Below are 26,959 nucleotides of genomic sequence, written 5' to 3'. Positions count from 1 at the left end.
AGCTTTGACCACCTAAATAAATTAGAATATAATGTATATTAAAATAGAAAAACATTTTACATCACATTTCACAAAATTTCATTTCTTTCCACATTTTTAATTAAATAAAATAAAACTTAAAAAATAAATAAATAAAAATCGTACTGATTCCAAACGTTTGAACAGCAGTGTACATATACATATATATACATACACGTACATATGAGGAGTTCAGATGGAAAAGCCTCTAAATCCATCTGACGGTTTTCTGTAAAATGAGCATTTCTTTCTGGCTACTTCGTATAGGTTTCTATGCAAGTACTGGTACTTCTAATTGGGCCGAGGCTGGATTTTAGCGAGTTTGAAGTAAAAGTATTTGATGGACGTATACTATGTGTCAGGAGCATTCACTCAGTATCATTATCTCATTTTTGACCGAGACTGCATTTAGCTGGTTTTGCATCTGAACTCTTGTGCTGTTAGATGTGCTATTATTACTTCACTGTAATTGTGAAAGTCAAGGTAACTTTATTCATTCTTCATTAGAAACAAAGGAGGAGACTAACTTATTCACAAAGACACTTTATTTCAAACTGCGCACAAATGACATTGTACTGCCGACGGCAGAGCTGATGTTGATGCTCTCCACAAGTATTGGTTTGGCCATTGCAGGTCTTCACATGTGCACTGCTGGGAGAAACAGACACATGGTTATACATTTCATCAAGCATATCCACAACACTGACTGGAAAAGTGTCTTCAAATCACTGATGCAATTTATTAATCCTGATATTGCCTTAATTTACATTTGATTCTAGCATAAAACAGATAATTTGAACACTGGCAGAGATCAGATTAAATATTAAGACATTTAACAGTCAAATTTTGGGAGTATTCAAATGTAACATTCACTTTTTATGCATGAAATACTTTACATTCATTTAAAAGCTGTTGTGTAATTTTTAAGCATTATCCTTCTAAAGCATATGGAGAATCTGAGGTGATCAATATATTTAAAGCAGTGAATGATGTTTACTGACCTAGCGAAGTCTCCTGGCCTCTCTTTCAGACTCCAGAAGTGTCAGGACATCTCCTTCTCTTACTGGGCCCTTCACGTTTCTGATGATGGATCTGTTGCTGTCATCCATGAACTCAACTCGCACCTATGGAAGTACATGTTAAGTCTTACGAAAACACAACATATCCAACTACAATGCATGATCTAGAAGCTTCCATCAATATTATAATAGAGGAAAAAAAGTAAAAGGAAAAACATCACTTTTCACATAACGTGTCACACTAAGCATCAAAATATAAGTTTGCAGGTTCTAGCATGTGCAGTACCGTGTGGTGGTTACAAGCTAGGATACTAGTTTTCAGCAAAATACAAAAACCGCCAGTTTTCTTATTATAATAATTCGCAAAAAAAGTCCATCATCATGTTGCATTTGACACGGAGCATGAGGGGTTCAGTCTGAACTCACCTGGGTACACTGTCCCTGGGAGCCGGTTCTTCCCAGCACTTTTGTAACCTGTAACAAAAATACACGATTACCATCAACATAACTGACCTTATTAAACATGATGTGTGGTGAAAATAACATTATACGCAGTCGTTCGCCATCAAAGCCGCTGGATAGCAATACGCTAATGCTAACTACAGGCCGAACGGAAAACACCGCTGTATTTTTTGAGCGTGCCGTGAGAGGATTTTAAGATTGTTAACGACGATTAAGACTTGAAATTATATATATTTAATCTTACACTTATTGTATTGCATAATTCAAACGGAAATATTCAATAAATCATTTTTTCTTACTCTGGCGAGCTTGATGGGCTGCACGCGGCTGGCATCCATGATTTCAGCTTAGTTCGGAAAGGAAGTCACGTGGTCTCGGCGGGTTTTATATACCCACACTCAAATACATTTTTTCAATTGATCATGTTTTATTTTAAGTTATACGTTGGTGTTGGTTTAAAAAATGCAATTAGACAAAATAAATGGAGTTTATGTTAATAAAATATATTTTTACTGTTGCAACAAACATGTTTCCGTTTCCGGGATCACGAGGGAAATTTTATACCGCTGATCCAGGACCAGCTGTACGTATGACTGTACAAATCACGTGTCCGAAGACTTCTGAATATACTGTGGTCTTTGATTGTGTCAGTAATAATTCTTTATAAACATAAGTTCGACTGTATAATATGATAGCCTATAATAATAATGCGGGTCTATGACATTCTCTGTTAAGTAATGTACAATTTGTGTTAAAAAATACGAAAAAACGGTGCTTCTATTTTTATCATTAAAATGTATTTCCAAAGTATTTCCTTTTTGCACCTTTCAAATGTGGTAAGTAAACAGAAAAGTAGTAAATAAAGTCAAAAATTATATTTGTAATATAATTTAAAATGTCAAAACAAAACCAGAATAGACATTTATGACCTATGCAAAATTCCTGTCAAGCACTTGTATCAGGCTACATTTACGTGAATTGCACAAAATCATGCTAGTTTTATCAGATCATATTGAAAATGATGTAGAATTTTCCATCAGCTTACATCAGAAGTGAAAATGCAATGGAAGCCTGTTTCTGCCACTGAATAAATACATTTTAAAAACGGTAATTGTGAATTTTTATTTCACAATTCTGACCTTTTCACTCACAATTCTGTTTTTTTTTTTCTTCTTGCATTTGCAAGGGTACATCTCATAATTCTTTTTTTTTCAGAATTGTGAGATATAAAGTTGCAATTCTGAAAAATAGTTTCTGTGAGTTTATATCTCACAATTCTGTGACTTTTTCTCAGAATTGCAAGTTGCAAGTCAGAATTGTGAGATATAAACTCGCAATTGTGAGAACATATCAGTCAATTTTCTCCCCTTAAAATTGGACTTTATTAACTCACAATTGTGAGTTCATATCATGCAGTAATGGGAAAAAGACAGAATTGTGACTTAATATTTTGCAATTCTGATTTTATCTCTTGCAACTGTGACTTTATATTTCGCAATTGTGACTATTTCTTGCAACTGTGAGTTTATTTCACGCATTTCTGAGAAAAAGTCAGAATTGTGACTATATCTCGCAAGTGTGAGTTTATATCATGCAATTGTGACTTAATATCTTGCAATTCTGATTTTATTTTTTGCAATTGTGACTTTATATTTTGCAATTGTGACTTTATTTCTTGCGATTGTGAGTTTATATTATGCAATTCTGAGAAAAGAAGTCAGAATTGTGACTTCATATCTTGCAATTCTGATTTTATTTCTTGCAATTGTCAGTTTATATCATGCAATTCAGAGAAAAAAGTCAGAATTGTGACTATATCTAGCAATTGTTGGTTTATATCACACAATTCTGAGAAAAAAACTCGCAATAACCTATATATAAATATAATAAATAATCATAAAAAGTTGCAATAACATTAAAAAAAAGAAAAAGAAAAAGAAAAGAAATTTAATGGTTTTCAATGTTCAAGCTATGTACACAACTATTACCATTGATATATGTTCTGTTTATGTTATTTTAGGTTTTGTGCGATCACATTGATGGTAAAATGTGCATAAAAGCACATGCTTAGAGGTTATGAAAGTAGAGGGAAAATACAGAACATAAAAAAGATAAGGAAATTATGGGATTAGAGGATTTTCATATTGGATTTGCACTGAATTGTTTAAAAATCAGACTGAGCACAATAATGGACTCATATGTTGCTTAAAAGCAACATAAACTGAAATTTCCTGTGAGCTTTTAATAACCTTACAGTATCCCTGCAATTGCTATTTATCCTTTCCCATTCCTCCTCAAGGGCTCAATCCTTAAATCACAACACTAATCCTCACGACTGTATTTTTAACTCTGCCGAGGACAGAAAGAACAGCAATGGGATTACGGCATCAGTGAGGTGGGGCAAATCCCAACTCTTGATCTTCAGTTGAGCCGAAACAAATACAGTTGCTTTTTCTTTCTGTCTTTTTAGCGATATTGCAAACTCTAGCAAGCTAGAGGCAGTGGAATATGTTTTCTCTATCCGCCTGGAAATTTTCTTGAAGCTGTGAATGCTTGGAATCTAAAATCTGACTTTTTCTGTTTTCATTTCTAACGAGAAAATCAGTCTCTTTTCAGTACTTTACCCATTCTTCAATAATGGATCATCCAAGAAGACATCTGAAAAAGCTGAAAAAGAGACGTTCAAGTCTTTTTGCGAGTGTCAAACTTAACGCCAGCTTCTCACAGAGTATAGAGGAAGAAGAGAGTGCCTTTCCATTTTCACAGGACAGCTCTGTGAAACCTTGGACGTCGATGGACAACCTTGATACCCCATCACCTCAGGCAAAAGACAAAAGAGACAAAGAAAAGAGGAAAAGCAGTGAAACTGAAGCAGCGAAGATGCCACACCGTCATTCAACTGTGATCAATGTTAACGTAGGTGGAAAAGTCTTTACAATTCCCAAGCACCTGGCTATAAAATACCCTAAAACCAGAATAGGCAGCTTAGCCCTGTGCAAAGACCCTGTCAAGCAGCTAACGCTCTGCGATGACTACTGTGTGCTCACTAATGAGTTCTTTTTTGACCGGGATCCCACTTTCTTTCATTACATCTTCCACTTTTATTGTAGCAATGTACTATGGGTAATGGAGAGTCTTTGCCCTGTCAATTTCGAGGAGGAGATGCACTTTTGGGGCCTGCACTTGAAAGACACTCCCCGCTGTTGTCGTATTCTCTACGAGGAGAAACTAGACGAAATAAGAGACCAGCTCAAAGTGAACAGAGAGCTTATGGCGGAAATCGAGCCCCAGCATAACGAGGAGGGTTTCAAAACAATGATTTTAGGTGGCTTTCGTAAATCGCTATGGGATCTGATGGAGAACCCGTACTCCTCGATGGCTGCTAAGGGCTTTGCTGTGTTCTCCAGCCTCTTCGTGCTCATCTCCATTGTAGCGATGACTCTAAACACTGTGAGCGAACTGAAAGATTATAAAATCTATGGAAGAACCTATATGGAGTGTGTGGAGATCACTTCAATTCTCTTCTTCACCTTCGAGTACTTCCTTCGCCTGCTGACAACGTGTGACGTCAAGCATTTTGTGAAGAGCGCACTTAATTTTGTAGACTTAGTGGCTGTCATGCCTTACTTCATCCAGCTGATATTCGAGGCTTTCGCTGACCAGGAAGATCTCAGCGTCCAAGATGATCTGAAAACGATGGCGAGGGTTAGCAAAGTTAGCAAAGTGCTCAAAGTCGTCAAACTCATGCGAATCTTTCGCATTTTGAAACTGGCGAGGCACTCGACGGGCATGCGGGCATTTGGCTTCACTCTTCGGCAGTGTTTCGAACAGGTCTGCTGTCTGTTTCTGTTCATTATCATGGGGATCTTCACCTTCTCTGCCCTGATGCACTCAGTGGAGCAGGATGTTGTAGGAACACCGTTTAGCAGCATACCAGACGCCTGGTGGTGGGCGGCGGTGAGTATGTCTCAAATTGTCTCAGAACATTCATTACATGCAGTGTATAATTCATATATTCATATGCATGGCCAACGCCACATCCATGTATGCTGAGCAGATAGTTTTAAAACCATGGCTATTATTAGGACTGCTGCTATATCAGCCTCCTCTATTCTGGGATGGCTTTGAACTCTGTGTTAGAACATGGCTGTGGGGATTTGCTTCCATCAGTGAGGTCAGACACTGATGTGGGGCGATGGACTGGGCTCACAGGGGACCAGTGGTGATCAGGTTTGGGCTTTGTACAGATCAGTCTTCCACACCAGAGTGTTGTTATTGTTGAGTAAAACTGCTTTTGGTACAACTATTAAAAATAGTAATTGACTTGAAGGTGAAATAAAATAGAAATATTTGATGAAAGGCTAAATATTACATGAAAATGTTGCGTCAGCAAACTTAAGAACTTAAATTTAAAAAGATAAAAATAAAAAATAAATTACAACTAATTAAAAAAATATATAAAAAAGTAATAAAAATGGCAAAAGCATGTAACAAAATGACAAAAAATGGACCACAAAACCAGTCATAAGGTTATTTTTTTTTAAATTGAGATTTATACATCATTGGAATTATACATCAAGCTGAATTAATAAGGTTTCTGTTGATGTATGGTTTGTTATAGGACAATATTTAGCCGAGATCCAACTATTTGAAAATCTGGAATCTGAAAGTGTGAAAAAATCAAAATATTAAGAAAATCTCTTTTAAAGTTGTCCAAATTAAGTTCTTAGCAATGCATATTACTAATCAAAATTACGTTTTGATATATTTACGGTAGGAAATTTACAAAATATCTTCATGAAACATTATCTTTACTTAATATCCTAATGATTTGTGGCATAAAAGAAAAATCAATCGTTTTGATCCATACAGTGTATTGTTGGCTATTACTACAAATATACCCATGCAACTTATGACTGGTTTTGTGGTCCAGGTTCACAAATATGAATAAATACTACAGTAATATTTAAATACAGTTTTATGCAAAACAGTTTTATGGGAACCCTTGTTCAAAAGCCCTTGTTGGGAACATCCTGTTCAAAAGTTTTCACCCCTCAATTGTTCTCAGTGTGAAAAGATGGGTTTCAAAATCATACAGTCAGTGCTGGAAAGGGTTCAAATATGCAAAAGATGCTGGAAAACTGAAGAATCTGCAGGACCTGGAGGATTTTTGTAAAGCTCAGTTTAACAGAACTAGGGACAACAAGGGACTCATGAACAACCATCACAAAACAAAAAAACAGTCGTAGATCATCCAGTTAACCACATATAGTTAACTGGATAAGTTAAGAACCATTTTTATATTAATAATTTGAATAATTTCAGTTATTTTTTGGCCTTGTGGACTATATGTAAACATCTTTTATGTAAAATATCAGAACTAAAGAAAAACAACATGCATTTTGTATGATCTCTCTTATTTTGTTAAAATTATTTACATTTTCACAGATTCTGCAAGGGGTTCCCAAACTTTTGCTTAAAATTGTAATATGATAATAACACTGCATTAGACTCAATAACAGTTTTACTGGTTTCAAAAGCTCTTTGCTGTGCCTCTTTTTAATAAAAATCTTCTCTAAGGATATTGTGTAGATGTAATCTTAATTTACATCCATAATTGGATGTCGTTTATAGAGCCAAACCTGTTCTTTTGAGTTACATTTGGTTTTAAACATATACAAATCTTGCACACTTGAATTTTTATGAGCAAATATAAAAAATAAAACATCATTATGTGCATTTATTAATAGTATCACTTGCGTGTGATTGTTTTTTTTTTTTTTTTTATCGTTATCATTATCATCATTTGCCTTGGCTGTTGTGTCCTCCTATCCTCTTTAAATTTTTAGTCCTTATCCTCTGGCAGCTGTTTAATCTTATATAATACCTTGTAATGCCGCTCAATTGGAGGCATCCATGCTGATTGGAAAAGTTAGATTAGTTTGGAACTTCCTGGAGGCTTACTAAGTCTTACTAAGTTGACTTGCATGCCAAATTTTGAGCTGATAAACTGATGTGGAAACATAATTCTCTTTCACTTCCTTCCTGGTCTTTGATGTGTATTTTGAGTGCTCATTTGAGGTATGTTAAATAAACATTGTGTTTTCTTTACGCTGTTGCAGGTGAGCATCTCTACTGTGGGATATGGAGATGTGGTGCCCATTTCTTACTCCGGTCGAGTGGTGGCCTTCGGGTGCATATCGTTCGGAATTATTCTAAATGGAATGCCAATCTCCATCCTGTTTAACAAGTTTTCTGACTATTATGCCAAGCTGAAGGCTCAGGAGTACACCAACACGAAAGTCCAACGGGGCTTGAACCTCAAGAAACGACTGCAAAGGAAATTAGAGAACTGCTTCAAGCCTCCAGCTGAGGAATCTGATGAGGACAATAGATATCCCATTGGCTAGTGTCATCGCTGAACGTCCTTGGCTTCACTGCCCTTGAACAGAGAGCTCAGGTTCAAAGCCTGCCTTGAATTAAATCGGGATTTAAAAGATGGGTGGATGCCAGGTTAAAGAAAATTTAGCCATTAACTTTAAGATGGCTTACAAATGGCATGTTGCTAAGGTTCTTTGATGAGCTAGCTTGTGCTGATTTTCAGCAGTGTCTGTTCATTTGTCAGGCAAAAAAAATGGATTAAAAAAAGGAGGAATTTACATCACAGACTGCAAACTGTTAATTGCAAGATCAACACAAACTGTGTTAAAATGATTTGATATATCATTGCCTCTCTATAAGGTGGTAGAAGTGCACTGTTCAGATAAATACATACATGATTTCTTCCTTAATCAAGATCACAAAAAGGATTTCCTAGGATCAAGTGAGACTTATGAGGCCTTCAGACACCTTTGGTGTATTTAGTGTTGCTTTCACATAGTTTCTATTCTAGGCAAAATGCATTTGGATACCATGGCTTAAAAGACTGATAAAACTGAGAAAAAAAATAATAATAATTTGAGCACTGTATTTGTATAGTCTTCATTAAGCACTTTATCACCCTTTCAGATTAGCACAACACACATTTGGACTGGTTTTTTTTGAAGGTCTGAAGGGTGATTTTCTCTATTGTTTGATTATTTGTAATGACTGTTATTTATGAGAGTGTACAGTTGAGGTCAAAAGTTTACATCCCCCTTTCAGAATCATTAAAAATGTTAATTATTTTACCAAAACAAGAGGGATCATACAAAACGCATGCTATTGTTTATTTAGTACTGATCTGAATAATATTTCACATAAAAGATATTTACATATAGTTCACGATAGAAAATAATAGTTGAATTTATAAAAATGACCTGGTTTAAAAGTTTACATCCCCTTGAATCCTAATACTGTGTTGTTACCTGAATGATCCACAGCTGTTTTTTTTGTTCGTTTGTTTAGTGATAGTTGTTCATGAGTCCCTTGTTTGTCCTGAACAGTTAAACTGCCTGCTGTTCTTCAGAAAAATCCTTCAGGTCCCATAAATTCCAGCATTTTTGTGTATTTGTACCCTTTTCATCAATGACTGGTATGATTTTGAGATGCATCTTTTTACACTGAGGACAACTCAGGGACTAGTATGCAACTATTATAGAAGGTTCAAATGTTCACTGATGCTCCAGAAGGAAACACAATGCATTAAGAGCCAGGGGGTGAAAACTTTTTGAATTTGAAGATCAGGTAAAATTTATCTTATTTTGTTTTCTGGGAAACATGTAACTACCTTCTGTAGCCTCTGAAGGGCAGCACTAAATGAACTAAAAAAAATGTACACATCTTCATCCTGTTCAAAAGTTTTCACCCCCTGCTCTTAATGCATGTTTTTTCCTTCTGGAGCATCAGTGAGCGTTTGAACCTTCTGTAATAGTTGCATATGAGTCCTTCAGTTGTCCTCAGTGTGAAAAGATCTCAAAGTCATACAGTCATTGTTGGAAAAGGTTCAGTGGGCAGTTTAACAGTTCAGGACAAACAAGGGACTCATGAACAACTATCACTAAACAAAAAAACCCCACAGCTGTGGATCATTCAGATAACAACACAGTATTAAGAATCAAGTGTATGTAAACTTTTGAATGTGGTCATTTTTTTATATATTCAACTATTATTTTCTCTTGTGGACTATATGTAAACATCTTTTATGTGAAATATCTTATTCAGGTCAGTACTATACTATAATAAACAGTACTATAATAAACTATAACATGTATTTTGTATGATCCCTCTTGTATTGGTAAAATAATTAACATTTTTAATGATTTTGAAAGGGGGATGTAAATTTTTGACCTCAACTGTATCTGAAGTAAGCCAGAGCCATAAGATAACAAGAATCTTTTTTGTTTCTGTTCCCCTTTCTGTTTTTACCCCAATATGATCCTATATCCTGTTATTAATACATCATATCATAATATCATCAGGAGCATATCAAACTTTTAGATAAAGTCCATATTCCTGCATATATTGCAAAACTAATAAAAGATATGAAAATTGTTTCTGCTCATAAGATAGAACTAGTTCACCGTATGTATGTCGCTACATAAATAATTTAATATAGTCATTAATAAAAAAGCTTTAGGCTCCATGAAGCAACATGCAAATCAACCAGTAACCAGTAACATTTTCTGTATTTAGCCCATGTCGATCTCAGAGGGGTTGCTTTCCTTTGGCTTAGTATAAAAGGCTTTGTTTGTGTTGTTTTCTGAGTTTTCCCATGAACGTCTTCATTTTTTTGTCTTCTCTGAGAACAATTGAAGCTCTAAGTGAGCACGTAAGCTACCGTCAGTGAGAAGTCAAGCGATCTGACTTAATGTCTAATAGGATTTAAGGATCAAGAGGACCCGTGATGCCATTGTTTTGAGTGAAATGTTCAACTTCAATTAAAGGAATGTAAAGACAAGAGCCCTTGACAGCTGCATGTTAGTGGCCTTTGTTGAACAGCAAAGGTCATCCTCTGCCACTGACGGCAGGGAATTACTGCATAACGGTCAATTATGGGATCATCTAGTGAATTCAGACAATACTGGAATAACTAATGTGTCTATTTGTTATTTATTATATGCTGCTTAACCCACCCCAACAGCGAACACAAATAAATCATAAGTATATCAAATCAAAATGAATGACTAAAAGTTATTCAAGAAAGTGCCCTGCAGCCATGTTGTTTTGTATAATCTTTTTAAAGATCTTGATGTGCAAAAGTGAGAAGATATGGTGAGATGTCAATTTCATGTTAATTTAAAACATTTAAAGATAACTTAAAGATTAAAGATTATAATAAATTGTTCCATTCAGCTTGCCTAAAGTTTATGATGAATAGGCTAATCAAAATGTTTGAAATATCTAATTTACAAAATGAATGAATAAATGAATGTGTCCACAAATATATTATATTAACAAACACACATTGAAACCATCCAACATTAAAATCACTGATTCATAATTGTTAGATAAATGTATTAGATGAAATTTAGTGATATGTATGGTTAATGTGGAAACGTCTTACCCAGGGTTGGATATTAACAAGGGCATGTGGCAAAAATGAAAGGAAAATTAACATAAATGCCCTATAAAATTCAAAACAAATTGGCAAAAAATGACCCTGCACAATTAAACAATATATTAAGGCTGTCGCGATTAAAATGAAATGTGAAAATAAAAAGTGTCAATTCGCGGAATTATTTTTAGATTAACTCACGAGGCATCAGGTTTTACGCGCTGTTTTATGCAGCGTTGTGCCTTATAACCAATCAAACGCGTTTCTGTTGAACTTAGGAATGCTTCGGCCAATCAGAGGCGATTAGATTAGCCAGCGCTGAAAACGCGCCAACCAGAGGCCCTTGATTAGTCAGCACTGAAAACTCGCGAATTCCCTCAACATAAACAACACAGTACAGATACAGGCTTGCGATTTTAAACAAAGTTTCAGCTTTCAAATGTTGTAAGTTTTAATACTAAATTCAAACGATAAATACAGTTTTGGCGCACGTAATGTGGCGTAAATCGTAAAATGTACGATATTTATAACTATCCACACATTCCACCTTCTCTCCCCTAATAAGGGTAGCCTGGGAAGGATGTGTTTTTGTTTTGAAGTCAATGATCATATCTTTTGTCTTAGACACATTCATCTGCAAACAAGCATCATCACACCATTTCACAAAGTCATTGACCACTGGACCATGACACATTTCATTGTTTTCCAAAAGACTCACGATAACTGTATCATCAGCAAACTTAAAAAAAAAAAAAAAACCTGTTATTGTGTTGACTTATACAATCATTTGTGTATAAAATATATAATAAAGGAGACAAAACACAGCCTTGGGGGGTTCCTATAGATGTCATCAAGGGAGCTGATAAACTACCATTAACTCTCACTCTTTGAGTTCTATCACTTAAAAAATCCAGAATCCAACCCACTAAATTAAAATCAAGACCAAAATTAGTAATAACTTATCTGCTAAAATATAAGGTTGCAATGAATTAAACGCAGATGAAAAATCCACAAACAAAAGCTTAACATATGTTTTGTTCCCTGTAAGTGTTTTAATACCAAATTTAATAAAGTTGCTGTTGCATCTTCGACAGCTCGTTGTCTTCTATAGATTAACTGAAGGGGGTCTAAAAGATTTTTAGTTTTAGACAACAACTCTTTTTTTACTAATTTATCAAAACATTTCATTATTAGAGGTGTTAGTGCTATTGGCCTAAAGTCATTTAATGTAACTGCGTTTACAGTTTTAGGCACAGGCACCACAGTAGCCTGTTTCCATAATTTAGGGACTCTCTGAAGAGCAAAAGACCACTGAAAGATATGACAAAACACTGGTGCCAACTGCTCAGCAAAAACCTTAATTAAACGCCCTCCAATATTGTCTGGCCCAGAAGTTTTCTTCTTGCAACCCTTAAAAACTTTAATTACATCTAAATCATTAAAAACGATATTATAGTCACCACCACAACTTATTTTAAAATTCATAGACTCCATTTTAGGACCAACTTCAGGTACATCAAAACGTAAATAAAACCTATTTAATTCCTCAGCCAATTGACTACTGGAGTCATACCCAGGTAACTGTATTTTCTTAATCTCACACCCTTTAGATCCAATTATAACTGTCATCCCCTTCCAGACTGACCCCAAATCATTCCTACTTAACTCTTTCTTGAAGTTTATTTTATAATTTAACTTTGCTTTCCTCACTTCCATTTTAATCTATTTCTGCAATCTTTTTACCAAAGTACCCTCTTGAAATGCTTGATATCTTTCATTCATAAGTATTTTCGAAGATTTTGTGAACCATGGCTTATTGTTTGGGAATGCTTTGACAGTCTTACAGGGGATGAGCATCTCTTCGCAGAATGAGATAACTGAATGATATAAGAATGGATGGACCAGAATGGATAACTACTAACAGCATCTGTAAGTTCATCTATTTCTAGGAGAGGCAACCCTTACTATAGTTAAACCATGGTAACCACAAATTAACCATGCTCTTGCTACACTAACCATAGTTTAACCATGGTATTTGTAGTAAAAGTATGGTTATACAAATGGTAATTAATGCGCCAAAAAACATGGTTACTACACTTTTTCTATAATAAAACTATGGTTAATTTTCATAAGGGTTAATCTGGTTTTCTTGTATTTAACCCACAGGTATTGCTTACTTATAACGTGACCATACAGCTTAACTATTTTTCAGTTAAATAAATGTTCTATATTTTAGTCCAATAATATTTATTTAATATTTTAAGGAGATCATTTAGCACTAAATACTATTTGTCCAATAATTATGGTCCATTAATGACTAATGAAAAAAAAAAAAAAAAAAAAAAAAAAAAAAATATATATATATATATATATTTACATTTATATTACTTAAATTGCAATTAGTGAAGTATTTAGGGATAAATAGAGAAAAGGTTTTAAATTCCAATGCAAAGAGGCAAATTAGAGTCATCATTTTATGCCATAATAAATATTTAGAAATGGTTAAACACTATATTTTTAAATGTGAAATTTAAAAAGTTAATAACTTACATCCTTTTTTAAATGATACTCTTAAGTACACACAATGAATGCAAGCAAATACTGAATTTAAACCAAGTTTAAAATGGTGCTAAAACAGCATTCAGCTGCATTTTTATCCCCTTATATGTACAGTACATACATATAAATACATACGGAATCGAGATCGCCACCACCCGCCCCCCAACCCAACCCCCACTCCAAAACAAAACAAAAAAATCTCACTGCAAGCGGAACTTAAAAGTTGGCAACTCTGCAGATACGATGTAAATAAAAGATTTCGTAGCTTCAGTGATTATAACAGGAGTTTTTGCATATCTTGCACTAGACTAATCGTGAACATCATGTTTGTTTGTAAAGCCAGAATGCAGACATGAAACAAAAGCATTTTTATATTGTGTTCTCGATATTAATAATCTTTATTGTGATAAATATTGCAGTAATGATTTTTGCCATAATATTGCAGCCCTATGGGTTTCTGTTTTTTTTCTTACATGTATAATTTAGATACAATTTAAACAGTCTAATGTTATAGACAACAGTTTAAAATACTAATTATTTGGGTAAATTTAAGTATTTGACATTAAAGACAACATATTATAATAATAAGTTGATTATAAAAATTGCCCTCACAAATGTACAAAATGCCCCTGAAAATCAGTTTCACCAGCAAATATTGCCCCTTAATGGAAAAGTTAATTTCTGACCCTGGTCTTACCCATATTCCCTTAATATTAAAGGCATTTCACTGACGCATTTCTGTAAACTCATAAAAGAGATATTATAAGTAAAAACGAAAAATATGACCAGCTATCACAGTTTTCCTTGAACTAAGGCAATACAATATATCACAGCTGACATGTTTTATCTAAAACACGTTCCAGCTTGAAGGCCTCGAAGATCAGAACGTGATTTTCTTCATTCAAGGCCAGATAGATGCTTGCAGAACCATGCATGCCAAAGGTCTGAAGGGGGGTATAAAAACCCCCAAACTGGTTTTGGTAGGTAGCCTGCAGAACCTGAACTCACTTGAATACTGTGTATTCCAATTCGATCACCCCAAGAAACACCATGAACATGAAGTGGTTTGCATTATTAGCTCTTTTAATAATTCTCGAGACTTCCAAGACTGAGAGTCAAGACGTACGAGTGAAGCTTTGTGGCCGTGAGTTCATTCGGATGGTGGTCACGTCGTGCGGAAGCTCTCGACTCAAACGGAACGCGGCTGATGCAGACCTTCACTTTGCAAACCCTCATAGTAGGTTTGCCTTCTTTAGACATTCATGTAGTTATCAATCCATTTACTTTATTCTATGTATTGATAGAATCCCATTTTGACACCATCTGTCCTTTTTTCAGCTAATCTACAAAACTGGCTCGACAGAGATCTCGTTGCACATCAGAAAGGTACCCTGACTGCTGAGGACGAGCAGTGGAGGGAGCATGACTCCCCCGAGAGCGTGACAGAGCATCCAACGCCCCGCCAGCACACAAGCCCACCAGCAGAGCTTCTGGAACACTCTACCACTGTGCAGGATCTCAGCATGTCTTCCAGGACCCGCCGTGATGTCGGGCCAGCGGGCGTCTGCTGTACTTCAGGATGTACAATGAGTGAACTGATTCAGTACTGCTAAACTCACACCAGCTCTCCTTGGACGGAGATAGATTTTAGATGTCTTCTAGCCTAAAGAACTTCAGAAGCTGCATGTGGTACATTAAATTATGCTTCATTAGACATTGTATCTAAGCTACCACTGGCTTCATTTGTTAACATTAGGTACTTAATGTTAACTAAAAATAAAATACTTCCAAAGCAATTATTAATCCTAATTATTGTTAATTTTAGCATTCACTAATACACTATTATAATCAAGAAGTTATAACTGTTAATATGATTTAACAGACCTGAGCTAAAAAATGAACAGTTGTATTTTTTAACAAAGATTAATAAATACAGTAACAAATGTATTTCTCATTGTTAGTTAATGCTTACTGTAAAGTGTTGCCATCATTATTATTGTTGGTAGAGGAAGTATGCATGTAATTGAATGAAAAGAGTGGTTATATATATTTTAGATGGCTTATGTATATACAGAAATAATAGACTGGTGAATTGACAGGGACTTCTGTGCAATAAATAAAAAGAGTCAAAGACAGTGTCCATTATAATCCTTAAACAATTACATTCTTCTGAACTTTCAGGTTGTATATTGACCAATGTTAACAAAACTAAACTCTCAGAATTCAAATCGTAAACGGTGCAGTATATTTTTAACATGGTAAATAACATTTTATTATTTGATTGCTGTGAAATACAAATTAGTTGTACTGGTGTCATTTGTCTTAAAACTAATATTCAAGCAGTTCAACATAACATATTACAAACTTACCACTAGAGGGGGTACCACTAGTTGTAAAAGCATTACTTCAAACTCACTTTCTACATTAAATCTTACAAAAATGCATCAAAATAACGTTTTACTGTTTATAGTGAACTAAATCAGTTCTGTACACATCTTCACGCATTTAAATCAAAGTCATTTCCTTGAAATAAGGCAACAAGAAAATAAGCAAAACGAAAATCCATGGGTGCACAAAGTGGCACAAAGACTCAAATATGCTATAGATTTATATATAATCAATGCTAACACGTATGCACACACATAAGCAGTGACCTTACTGCTACCTTAGATGAGTAGATGTGTATTCAGGACACATACACATTGTCAGACCAGCTGCTGTGCCACAGCTGCTCTTGATAGCACATCTTCATCTTCCTCTGGGCCTCTGTCATTTATTCAAGAGTCCAGGACAAATAAAGATAAGGGACTGATCATGATGTACCTTAGAGGGATCTGTATAAATTAATAGCAGATGCTGTGAATTATTGTTTTCTGATATCATCAGGTACATTTGATCATGATTGCGGTATAATTAGTTACCTCAGAAATATCCACTTTCACCGCTAAACACGCAAATATCATCAAAGCGATTTGTTTCTGGTATTATGTTTAAGGTAGCAAAATGTGTTAGAAAAAAAAAAAAAAACTCTACGGTACCATGCAATGGTATTGTAAACGAATTTTAATGTAATGGTAAAAATTATACTATTCCGTTAAAGATGTGACTTGAATCACTTAGACATGATGCCAATCTTTGTGACAGCTTTTGTTTAGCCTATCAGAAGGTTTTGAGGCGCTGTCAATCATTCTGTGCCTTCACAGTAGCGGTAAGTCCATATATGGGAAGCGGAAACTGAGCGGGAAAGGTGAATTTGAATCAACGTAAAAAAACGGTCAACAACGGCTTACTTGGCCAAACGTCTTAAAAAGAATAGGAATACAGAAGATTACAAATAAGCCCAAAAGCGACGGAACTAAAAAAGAAACAAGACGAAAGCTATTAGGTGCTTGTGAAAACAGACCCCGGGATAGACAGGTAAAACTACCAAAGCGGTGGGCTTTACAGTGTGTAATTTGGTGCTAAATCTAATGTTTACAGCACTTTTTTGTGCTAAACCAGCCTTTCGTAAACATTTTAATTATATGCCCTCGCCCCACGTGTCCCTTTATGAACACCAAACGAAAATCAGTTCATTACAGTTCGTATTTTTGATATATTTTAATATTATGGTTTACACAAATAGTCTCCCTGGTTTTCTTGCCTCCAAATGCAGTGACTACAAAATATGGCAAAAAGTATTTAGTTACACTATTAAAATATTATTGATTACATTTGTACTAATATTTATTTTAAATATATTGCTTTTCACCTTTCACCCCAAAATTGCTACATTAACAATCCTTCAGCAGTGCATAGATTGTGAATGGTCATATTTGTGACATTTACTATCAATTTACTTTAGTCACATTACTGTAACCATGGTTGTTTTGGCCAAAATGTGGTATTCATGTTGAATTCTACAAGATTAATATACTTGTGTATCTTGTATTAAAGATAGTACAGGAGTCATGGCATTTTCAGTAAAAAGCTATGGCAGTGCTTTTATGCTAAAAATAGTTTTAATAGTTAAAAGCAGTATTATAAAACATATTTTAAAACACATTTACAGTAGTATGGTAATGCATGATTTCACCTGTGGAATTTTAATATAAATACAAAGAAGAATCAGTCTGTACCCTCTAAAAATTCTGGGTTGAAAACAACGATTTCTGGGGTATTTGGCAACCCAGCGCTGGGTAAATATTGGCGGTTTATTTTATCCCATTTTGTTGGCTTTTATACATTAACCCAGGTGTGCTCAACCCTGGTCCTGGAGATGGACTTTCCTGCAGTGTTCAGCTCCAACCCTGACCAAACACACCTGAACCAGCTAATTAGGATCTCAAGGAGCACTTGATAATTACAGACAGGTGTGTTTGATTAGGGTCTAAACTCTAAAGGAAAGTCGATCTCCAGGGTTGGGCACCCCTGCATTAACCCATTTGCTGGATCGGTCAACCTATTAAATGTTTTCCATTTTAAAAGATTAAAAATGCACTCTAAATCTGTTTCCTATATATATATATATATATAGGACAAGAACAGTTCAAATACAGTATTTTTTATTCAATGTCAAGTCATCTTTTACAATCATGAAGTCTTCAAAAACATTCAGTAAATATTTTAGGATGTGACAGGACCAAGAGCAGCCAATAGGAATCTGTGGGAGGAAAACTGCTATCAGTAGGCTGTTCCAGTTCATTAAATGACTTATATTCATGACTTATCTTATATTCATGTTTGAAAAGTTACACAAACAACAGCTTTACCTCGTTCCATCTTGTCCGTCAGACATTTAAGTTTCAACCCATAAAACGCATATCACGGCCACAGCTGCAACAATACAAATTTGATAAGAATACAATGTAATACAAACATTAATTTCCCATCGGTCATTTTTTCTCTAAGATCAGAAAACGGAATGATCATTGACAAATGTATCCAGTTTTAACCGGTTTGGCACAGGCTACCCAACATTGGGTTATACTGACCCAGCGCTGGGTAGGTATGTGATGGGGTCCGTCATTTGTATTGACAGTAAAAATGACCCAGCAGCTGAACTGCAGAAAAATTACTCAGCACCTGGGTAAAAAATATTAAAAATAACTCAATAAAATGACCCAACAGGCTTTACCCAGCATTTGTGTTAAAAAAAAATAAACTGGCATTTTTTAGAGTGTACAGTCTCACGCGCAGTGTTAAAATATTTACATTTTTTAACACTTTTTACATTCATGAAGATGGTTAATGTAAGTAAAATTACATGCATCCCAACTTAGTGGTTTACTGATGTGATTATTGTGATTGTGATTATTATTAGTTTCTGTCTCCTTCGCCTCCACCAGTGCTACCAAATCAGGTGCTGATGTGAGTTTTGGTGGCACCGGTTCCACTGCTCTCATATGTTAGTTTGGAGCTCTGTTTAGTCTCACTTATTTTGGAAACAAGACATCTTGTGAAAACTTGATTACTGTTTTTGAAAGAGCTTATCAGCATATACAGTCTCTGTTTTTCCAAGTCCTACATCCCATCGGCAACGCAAACAGACTTCACCCACTCCCACTCTACACTCCTCTTATCTGCTTTCCTGCCCCTGCACTTCCCCTGTGAGTGAGTGGGTGTTCTCACTACAGCTGCCATGCATAATTAAGGCTGCAGTGGAGGTGTACTGCAGTGGTGCTGAGCTGCAACGCCATTATAGGCCGCTGCAACGTTCAGGCCTCACAAGTGACCGTGTTAAACACCCGAGCAACAGAGATTCCCGTTTCACACATGTATTCCCTCAGTAGCTGCTCAGAGAGCAGGCAGGATGCTTAGATTAACTCTACTGTGCCCAGTTTAGATTGCTGCTACTTAATGCAGAAAATGCAGATCACTGAATTCAACAAAGATTTTGATTGTATACACAAACTGGCTCACTGCCTGACATCCTGACAAGTACTACTTGCAATTATATAGTGCACACACTGTGAGGGATGTCCTCACAGGAGATCTCTTAATAGGCTCTGCTTCACTACTGAGACTTGATCACCACGTGTGGTCCCTCTCAGCAATCAAGAGAACACAATCCATTAATATTAATTGGATGCTGTCTTGCATGCATATGTTATAGATTAGTGCAGTAAGCTACTGCAGTACAGTGCAGAATATTATTTCATCAGCTATAACCTGAAGACTTCTCAAATTGCTGCCAGGGATACACCATTTTTTTGCAAAATAAACGGAAAATTAAACCTAAATGCAGCTGCTGTTTATCTTAGCATTTTTTTCAAGAGAATCTTTGTACAGCTCGTATTAGACCAATGAATTTTGCAAAACTTTTCTAGTTGTTCATAATTAGAGAATAAGTATTCATGAAATCATTGTGTAGAGATTGCTGGGGAGGATTTTTATTTATACATCAGATGTCAATCCATGGAATTTAGAGATTTAAACAATATACTGTTGATGTCAAAAGTTTACGTACACCTTGCAGAATCTGCAAAATGGTAATTATTTTACCAAAATAAGAGGGATTATACAAAATGCATGTTATTTTTTTATTTAGTACTGACCTGAACTTTTAAACTGTTCAAAAGTTTATATACACTTGATTCTTAATACTGTGTTGTTACCTGAATGATCCACAGCTGTGTTTTTTTTGTTTAGTGAAAGTTGTTCATGAGTTCCTTGTTTGTCCTGAACAGTTAAACTGCCTACTGTTATTCAGAAAAATCCTTCAGGTCCCACAAATTCTTTGGTTTTTCAGCATTTTTGTGTATTTCTGTTCAAAAGTTTACAACCCCCTGCTCTTAATGCATAGTTTTTCCTTCTGAAGCATCAGTGAGTATTTGAACCTTTGTGATAGTTACATGATTCCCTCAGCTGTCCTCAGTGTGAAAAGATGGATCTCAAAGTCACACAGCCATTATTGAAAGGGTTCAAATACACAAAAAAAAAATGCTAAAAAAAAAAAACAAAACTGAGAATTTGTGGGATCTGAAGGATTTTTCTGAAGAACAGCAGGAAGTTTAGCTTTTCAGGACAAACAAGGGACTCATGAACCACTATCACTAAACAAGAATCAAGCGTATGTAAACTTTTGAACAGGGTCATTTTTATAAATTCAACTATTATTTTCTCTTGTGGACTATATGTGAACATCTTTTATGTGAAATGTCTTATTCAGGTCAGTACTAAATAAAAATAACATGCATTTTGTATTATCCCTCTTATTTTGGTAAATATTTGGTAAAATAACATTTTGCAGATTCTGCAAGGTGTACATAAGCTTTTGACTTCAACTATATATACAATATATGCATATTGAAAATTCTCAAAACAGCTTGTGATTTGAATGCAAGTCATGGAGGATCTGGTTTTCAGAGCTTCCATGCTGAACCACCCAAATAAATGTACATTTACTAAAAAAAAATTTCTGTGATTCTAAAATTTTATTGCATTTTAATGACTTTTACAGGTTCTGGAATTGCAATATATATTTTTTCCCATCAAATGCTTTATTTTAAAGTAATACTTCACCCGAAAAAGGGTCATTTTGTCATCTTTTACTCACCCTCAATTTGTTCCAAACCTATATAACTTTCTTTCCTCAAAATGGTCAAAGTGTTTTTAGTTTGTATATTGAAGGTCCAATTACTTCCAAAATTAAAACAGTTCAAATATATATTCTTTTGTGTTTCACAGAAAAAAAAAAAGTCATAAAGATTGAGAACAACATAAGGGTGAGTAAATTGTGACAGAACTTTTTTGTTGAACTATCCTTTTAACTATCCTGGATACTGTATCTGGAAAGTCTACAATAGTAAATCAGGATGTCTGTCAATAGTTCATGAAAAGGCATTGAATATCAAATACGTTCTTGAATGACTTCCACTGCAGTGAGGTGAATTTTAAGATTCTTTCATTCTCCTTCAGGTGTGCAGTTGTGAAAGTCATGGAGCAGGCTTAATTAGGACATCATAAATTCCTGCAGAGTACATTCACATAATCTTGTGTGAAAGCAGATTTCACTCCAAAAATGAGAGTATTACTGATACTGAGGCTTTATGTGAGGAGAATGAGGGTATAATTCTAACAAGAAAAGAACACCAACCATGACACTGAGAAGAACCTGCCCAACTCTGTGTAAAAAGTCATGCATAAGGTCTATGTCTCACTATGCACTGCAGTATAATCAAGGCTAGACGTACATATAAGTCACTCTATCCTCCTTACTATGGTATGCCTTCAGTGAAAGGAGATTGTAATAGTGGGAAGGTGAAATCAGATGGATTTCAACCAGATATGGCATTGTTATCAAATTAAAAAATCGCAACATTCGGTTCACTCTCTTTCTCTCCTGCCTATCTTCTGATGCAATCATGTTAACGGCAAACTTCGATTTTATTCCCAGCCTCATCAGACCGTGGCACCCTGCTGTTCCCTCTTCAAAATATTTGCACCCTCTTTGGTAATAAAGTCACTTTGAGGTTGATTAACACAAACAATTGAATCCCATTAAATTCTGTTTTAAGTGACAGGCAGCTCGTATGTGAAATAATGGCCCCTAGGCAAACCTCATACACAAAGGTTCCTAATCCTCTTAAAGATAATTGAAAAAAGAGTCATGCTTTACTCTCGACTCTGATGCACCTTGCACAACTGTATAAGCTACTGCTGTGTTGTGTAATATTGGGCTGAAGTGCATTCTTTTTCTTGCCTAACTAAACTTATAGACTGATTAAAGGGAGAGTTCACCCAAAAATGAAAATTCTGTCTGTGTTGTTCCAAAACTGTAAGACCTTCGTTCATCTTCAGAACACAAATTAAGATATTTTTGATGAAATCTGAGAGCTTTCTGACCCTCTGTAGACCCTCTGGAAGTGAAGAATTGTTGAATAAAGTCAAGTTTCCAATTACGGTTGACCACTGATGTCACATGAACTATTTTAACAATGTCCTTACTATGTTTCTGGGTCTGGGGACATTTCAGTTACATTGCTGTGTAGGCAGGGTCAGAAAGCTCTCACATTTCATCAAAAATGTCTTTTGTGTTCCGAAGATGAACAAAGGTCTTGCAGGTTTGAAACGACGTGAGGGTGAGTAATTAATTTATTTAATGGGTGCACTATTCTTTAAGAGTGAAGAAAGATATTTAAGGGTGTGTTCACACTTGTAGTTCGGTTCAATTGGTTCATTTGGTCCGGACCAAAAAGGAAAATGATACATTTGGTCCAGGTCCGCTTAGCGTTCACACTGGCATTTCTGACAGCGAACCTAAAGGCATAGTGATACACTCTTAAAAATAAAGGTGCTTCAAAAGGTTCTTCAAGCGAAAAACCTTCCACAAAGAACCATTCAGTCAAAGGTTCTTATAAGAACCATTTCATACTTACCTTTTTATAATCTGAAGAACCTTATTTGCCACAAAGAACCTTTTGTAAGACAGAAAGGTTCTTAAGATGTTAAAGGTTCTTTATGGAATCATTTAGACAAAAAGGTTCTTCTATGCATGTCTGCCCTCTGCTCAGTTTGTTTTGGACACACTGCTTGTTCCCTGGTGAAGTCATGTTGCACAGCGTCGCATTTTGTCATTACTTCCTGTTTTTGGTTTGATTAGAAATCTTTGGTCCATGTCATGTTTATATTTCATTCGAACCACGCCGGAGTTTGTTTGGAAGCGGACTGAGACCTGTCTTTTTAGGGTATGTTCATTTGAGTAAGTGTGAATGCTGCCATCTGGACCCTGGTGCGGACCAAAAAGCGGACCGAGACCACTAAAAAGATGGGTCTTGGTCCACTTCCAAACTAACTCTGGTGCGGTTCGAATGAAATATGAATGTGGCACAGACCAAATACTTCTAAACGAATCAAAAACAGGAAGTAATGACAAGATATGCCGCTATGCGACATAATTTCACAAAGGGAACACGCTGTGTATCCGAAACAAAATGAGCAGAGGGCAAATGTTCAGCAACAAGGAGGTAAGGTGCCTTTAATGAGCTCTTTGTGAGTTTGCAGGTGGCAAAAATAAAATCATAAACATGCAACAATGAGCGTGCTTAGTCCAGCAGACGGCAATAGGGGCACTAAGCAGACCGATCAGTGAATAGGTACTTTGATGTCATGTACCCGCAGCGCCGCTTTAAGTTGAACGCACCTTTTCCTTTTGTTTATAGTTTTCGGTGAGTTCCGTCACGAAATATATGTCATTCAACGCGACCAATCAGGTTGTAAACATATCACTATGCCTTTAGGTTCGGTATCTTTAGGTTCGCAGTCAAAATGCCAGTGTGAACGCAAAATGGACCGGGACCAGTTGTATCATTTTCTTTTTTGGTCCGGACCAAATGAACCAAACGAACCGAACTACAAGTGTGAACACACCCTTAGCGGTCTTGGTCCGCTTGTTTGGTGTGCACCAGGGTTCAGATGGCAGCATTCACACTTGCTCAAATGAACCGCACTAACAGAGCAATCACACCAGAGTTCGTTTTAATCTAACCAAACATGACAAGTGTGAACACACTCTAAGAGATGATCAGAAATTATCATAAATTGTTGATAGCTTTACTCTGATTTCACTACAGACAAAATATTGTAATGACTGGGCCTAATGTACCTGACAGTTTACAGTAAAATAGTTCACATGCCACTGAGATAGTCTCATGCTAAAGTATAAAATATACAGTCAGGCTGCAAACAAATACAAAATGCCCGTCATTCTGAGACATACAACATACTCCTGCACTGCGCATATTCGTCAGTGCACAACAGCAGCAGTGTGTATAAATCTATAAAGGATGTATCAGCAAGGATTCACATTATAATGACTCCTAAGGATACACAAAAATGTGAAACGAACTGAAACATAATAAGCATTTTAAGCATAATATGGAATGAATGCAACATCACTGCGTGGTTAAAAAGCAATCAAACACGTTCTACAAAAAAATATATTTGTTCTATAATTAGCTCCATGCATTTATAAAAACCACGAGGATGTAAAAGCAACAACAGTCCTTATAGAAGAACAGCAAAATGGTGTCTCCATCCATATGTAGAATCCTTTTATTCCGAGTGCTGCATGAGCATCATTGTATGATCAATTTTGCTGCGGTTTGTGCGTGCACGGGAACCCCCGAGCCCCCACCCTATTCATCCACCCCCGCTAGTCTCTCAACAACCAAGATCTAAAAATAGAACAGGGATCCCCCCATCAATTTACAACACGTCACAAGGTCATATAACCCTCCTCTCACGATCCTCGATCAATACTACGGCGTGACGGTCCGGTGTGGATCCGGCGACCAGTATTCTATTTGCTGAACGTGAAACAAACGTTTTTTCCTCAATTGGTCACGACGTGTATAGCCTAAATAACTGCAGAGGAAGTGTTTTCTATTATTCTCCGTTTTGAGATACCTTACGTTCAGTTTCTGGAGATGAAAGTGAAGGGGAGACACGGAGAGCGTTCGCGCCATCGGTCGCATGCACATTTACGCGCTGGAGGGCATGCCCGTCACTAGACCAAGAATCTCTCCACACAGGACAACGATGAATTGTGTCGGTGTGGACCACCTTTTTTATTCGGGAAAACTACGTTCGCTTATTATTTTTTAAAACCGGTTTATATATGTATATATGTTATATTATTCCACTTACTGCGCTGATGTCATTGTCAAGAGCGTTTAAAAGGATCTGAATGGAGATGTGTAAAGTGTAAGGTAAGAAAGTGGAGATTCTGTAACTTACTGGACATTTAAGTCTTAATGCCACAGCTCACCCATCACATTTGGTATTTCATGTGGTTCCCTCTGTTAGTATTAGCCTTAAAATGGCAGACCAGAGGTGATGAAAGAAGGTTTCTCAAGGCCTTTGAAGCACATCTTTGTGATGATTTATTCTGACCTATCTTCATGTTGCCCTTTCATTTATACAGACAACCTTTGTCAGAGTAGATGAAAAATATGTGACACCCTCCACCCCTCCATAAATCCAACTGGCTTTTACTACCTGTTTGTTTTACAATTACATTTGGTAAGGGATTTTTTTACTTATACTTTTTATTTTTTAATTTGCGTTTTTATCTCCTTTTAAGTTATGATCTTATTTTGTTTTTAAACTATAGTGGCTTCCAAATCTATTTCACGTAGCAAGCTGATCGGTGTGAAAATATTCTGTCCTCATCGTTCCTGACAGCTGCAACCTTAATAAAGCAGCAAAAAGCAAAATAAATTTGTAAATGAATAGAAAATACATTTCTTAACTAGTCTTAGTAATAGGTCTAGACTGAAAGGGTTGTAAATGTTTCAAGCTACAGTGCAAATACTACATCAAGGCTGTCTGTTTTTAACAAACAACTCTTTAGATTCAACTCTTGCTTTTTATACGAGCATTAAATGTTCAATTTTAATATGTGCTTGCACAAATGTAATTTCTGTTTTAAAAAGCAAACATGTCTGGCGTATGAAGCCTAGTCCTCGTCATCTCCCACCAGGCATTTTTAATAATCTTTGTGGATCACGACTCTTGTCAGCTCAGTTCAGCTCCTGCGTTTCCCCTCAAAATATCCCTGTATGCGATAGAGCTGATTTGTTGTATCATTCTCATTACATTCCATAGATTGTATTGCCCTGTGATGCGTGTTTCAGAGGTAATGTCTCTCACTCAGTCAGACGTGAGGGACTGTATACTGCATATTGAATTGTGCATACCGTCCACTGCAAACTCTGACAGCAATGCCTGCCTGATTCTTATTCAAATTAGAGGCATTTGAAGCATTATATATGTGTGTGTCTGTGTCTGTGTCTGTGTGAGAGAGAGAGATTCAGTGTACGTTTTCATGCAAGCAGGCTGTCGTACTTCATTTTAGGATACAGTACAGTAAATCGACCCTCGCTGATAAATTCTTCTCTATCCACATTTGAGAAAAATTACAACAAATACAAAACTAACAGGTGTATTTTACTGAGAATTTTGATAGCAGTGTGTATAACACTGTACAGTACGTTGTACTCTTAATACAATAATAGAGTGTGATTATATCAAAAATTACGGACTGGATTGCAAAATGCCTTTACATTTATTGTGCATATCTGACAACTCGTCCAATATGAAATATTCGGATTTTGAGCATTTTTTTTTTACTCAAAATCTTAAGATATTGTTATGCCTCAAAATATTGCAACAGTTAAAATTTCATAGTTTGAAAAATAAAAGAATTTCTTTTTAATTAGTCAAATACCTGCATGCCAGGAATGAGTTTTTGAAAATGCTCTATTAGTCATAATAATTAGTAAATAAAATAAGTAATTTGGGCTGAATTTTCATTGTTTGTTAAAAGCATTTCTGTCTGAAGTATAATTCATGTTAAAACATTTTTTTTGGTATTGTTTGGGGCTTTCTATGACATCTGTTTTTTTTTTTTTACTGAACAAACTTTCTTTATAAACCTACCCAC

The 26,959-nt window shown here is 35.7% G+C and overlaps 4 protein-coding genes across 5 annotated transcripts in view; 2 read left to right on the top strand and 2 right to left on the bottom strand.

Moving 5' to 3' along the window:
- Positions 1-26,959, bottom strand: part of nr2f6a (nuclear receptor subfamily 2, group F, member 6a) — a 152,415-nt gene that overhangs the window by 48,192 nt on the left and 77,264 nt on the right. The window lies entirely within an intron of this gene.
- rps28 (ribosomal protein S28) lies at positions 546-1,924 on the bottom strand. Of its 2 annotated transcripts, none has more exons than XM_051132100.1 (4): positions 1,799-1,924; positions 1,464-1,511; positions 1,020-1,142; positions 546-669 (listed from the first exon to the last, which is right to left on the bottom strand). In XM_051132100.1, the coding sequence occupies exons 1-3, from the start codon at positions 1,835-1,837 to the stop codon at positions 1,020-1,022; spliced, it is 210 nt and encodes a 69-aa protein (XP_050988057.1). In that variant the 5' UTR covers positions 1,838-1,924; the 3' UTR covers positions 546-669. The 2 variants fall into 2 exon arrangements, with proteins under 2 accessions (XP_050988057.1, XP_050988049.1); XM_051132092.1 differs by having other exon boundaries at positions 546-666; positions 1,799-1,918.
- On the top strand, positions 3,088-8,622 carry si:rp71-39b20.4 (potassium voltage-gated channel subfamily V member 2). The gene is made up of 2 exons (XM_051132022.1): positions 3,088-5,456; positions 7,622-8,622. Exons 1-2 carry the CDS (start codon positions 4,137-4,139, stop codon positions 7,907-7,909), a joined length of 1,608 nt encoding a protein of 535 aa, XP_050987979.1. The 5' UTR covers positions 3,088-4,136; the 3' UTR covers positions 7,910-8,622.
- insl3 (insulin-like 3 (Leydig cell)) lies at positions 14,532-15,594 on the top strand. The gene is made up of 2 exons (XM_051132079.1): positions 14,532-14,770; positions 14,872-15,594. The coding sequence occupies exons 1-2, from the start codon at positions 14,584-14,586 to the stop codon at positions 15,144-15,146; spliced, it is 462 nt and encodes a 153-aa protein (XP_050988036.1). The 5' UTR covers positions 14,532-14,583; the 3' UTR covers positions 15,147-15,594.

This window comes from Labeo rohita, chromosome 2 (assembly GCF_022985175.1).
Source record: "Labeo rohita strain BAU-BD-2019 chromosome 2, IGBB_LRoh.1.0, whole genome shotgun sequence".
Classification (NCBI taxonomy): Eukaryota; Metazoa; Chordata; class Actinopteri; order Cypriniformes; family Cyprinidae; genus Labeo; species Labeo rohita.
Note: the sequence above shows the minus strand (reverse complement) of the source record. Positions and strands in the feature narration are given on the sequence as shown.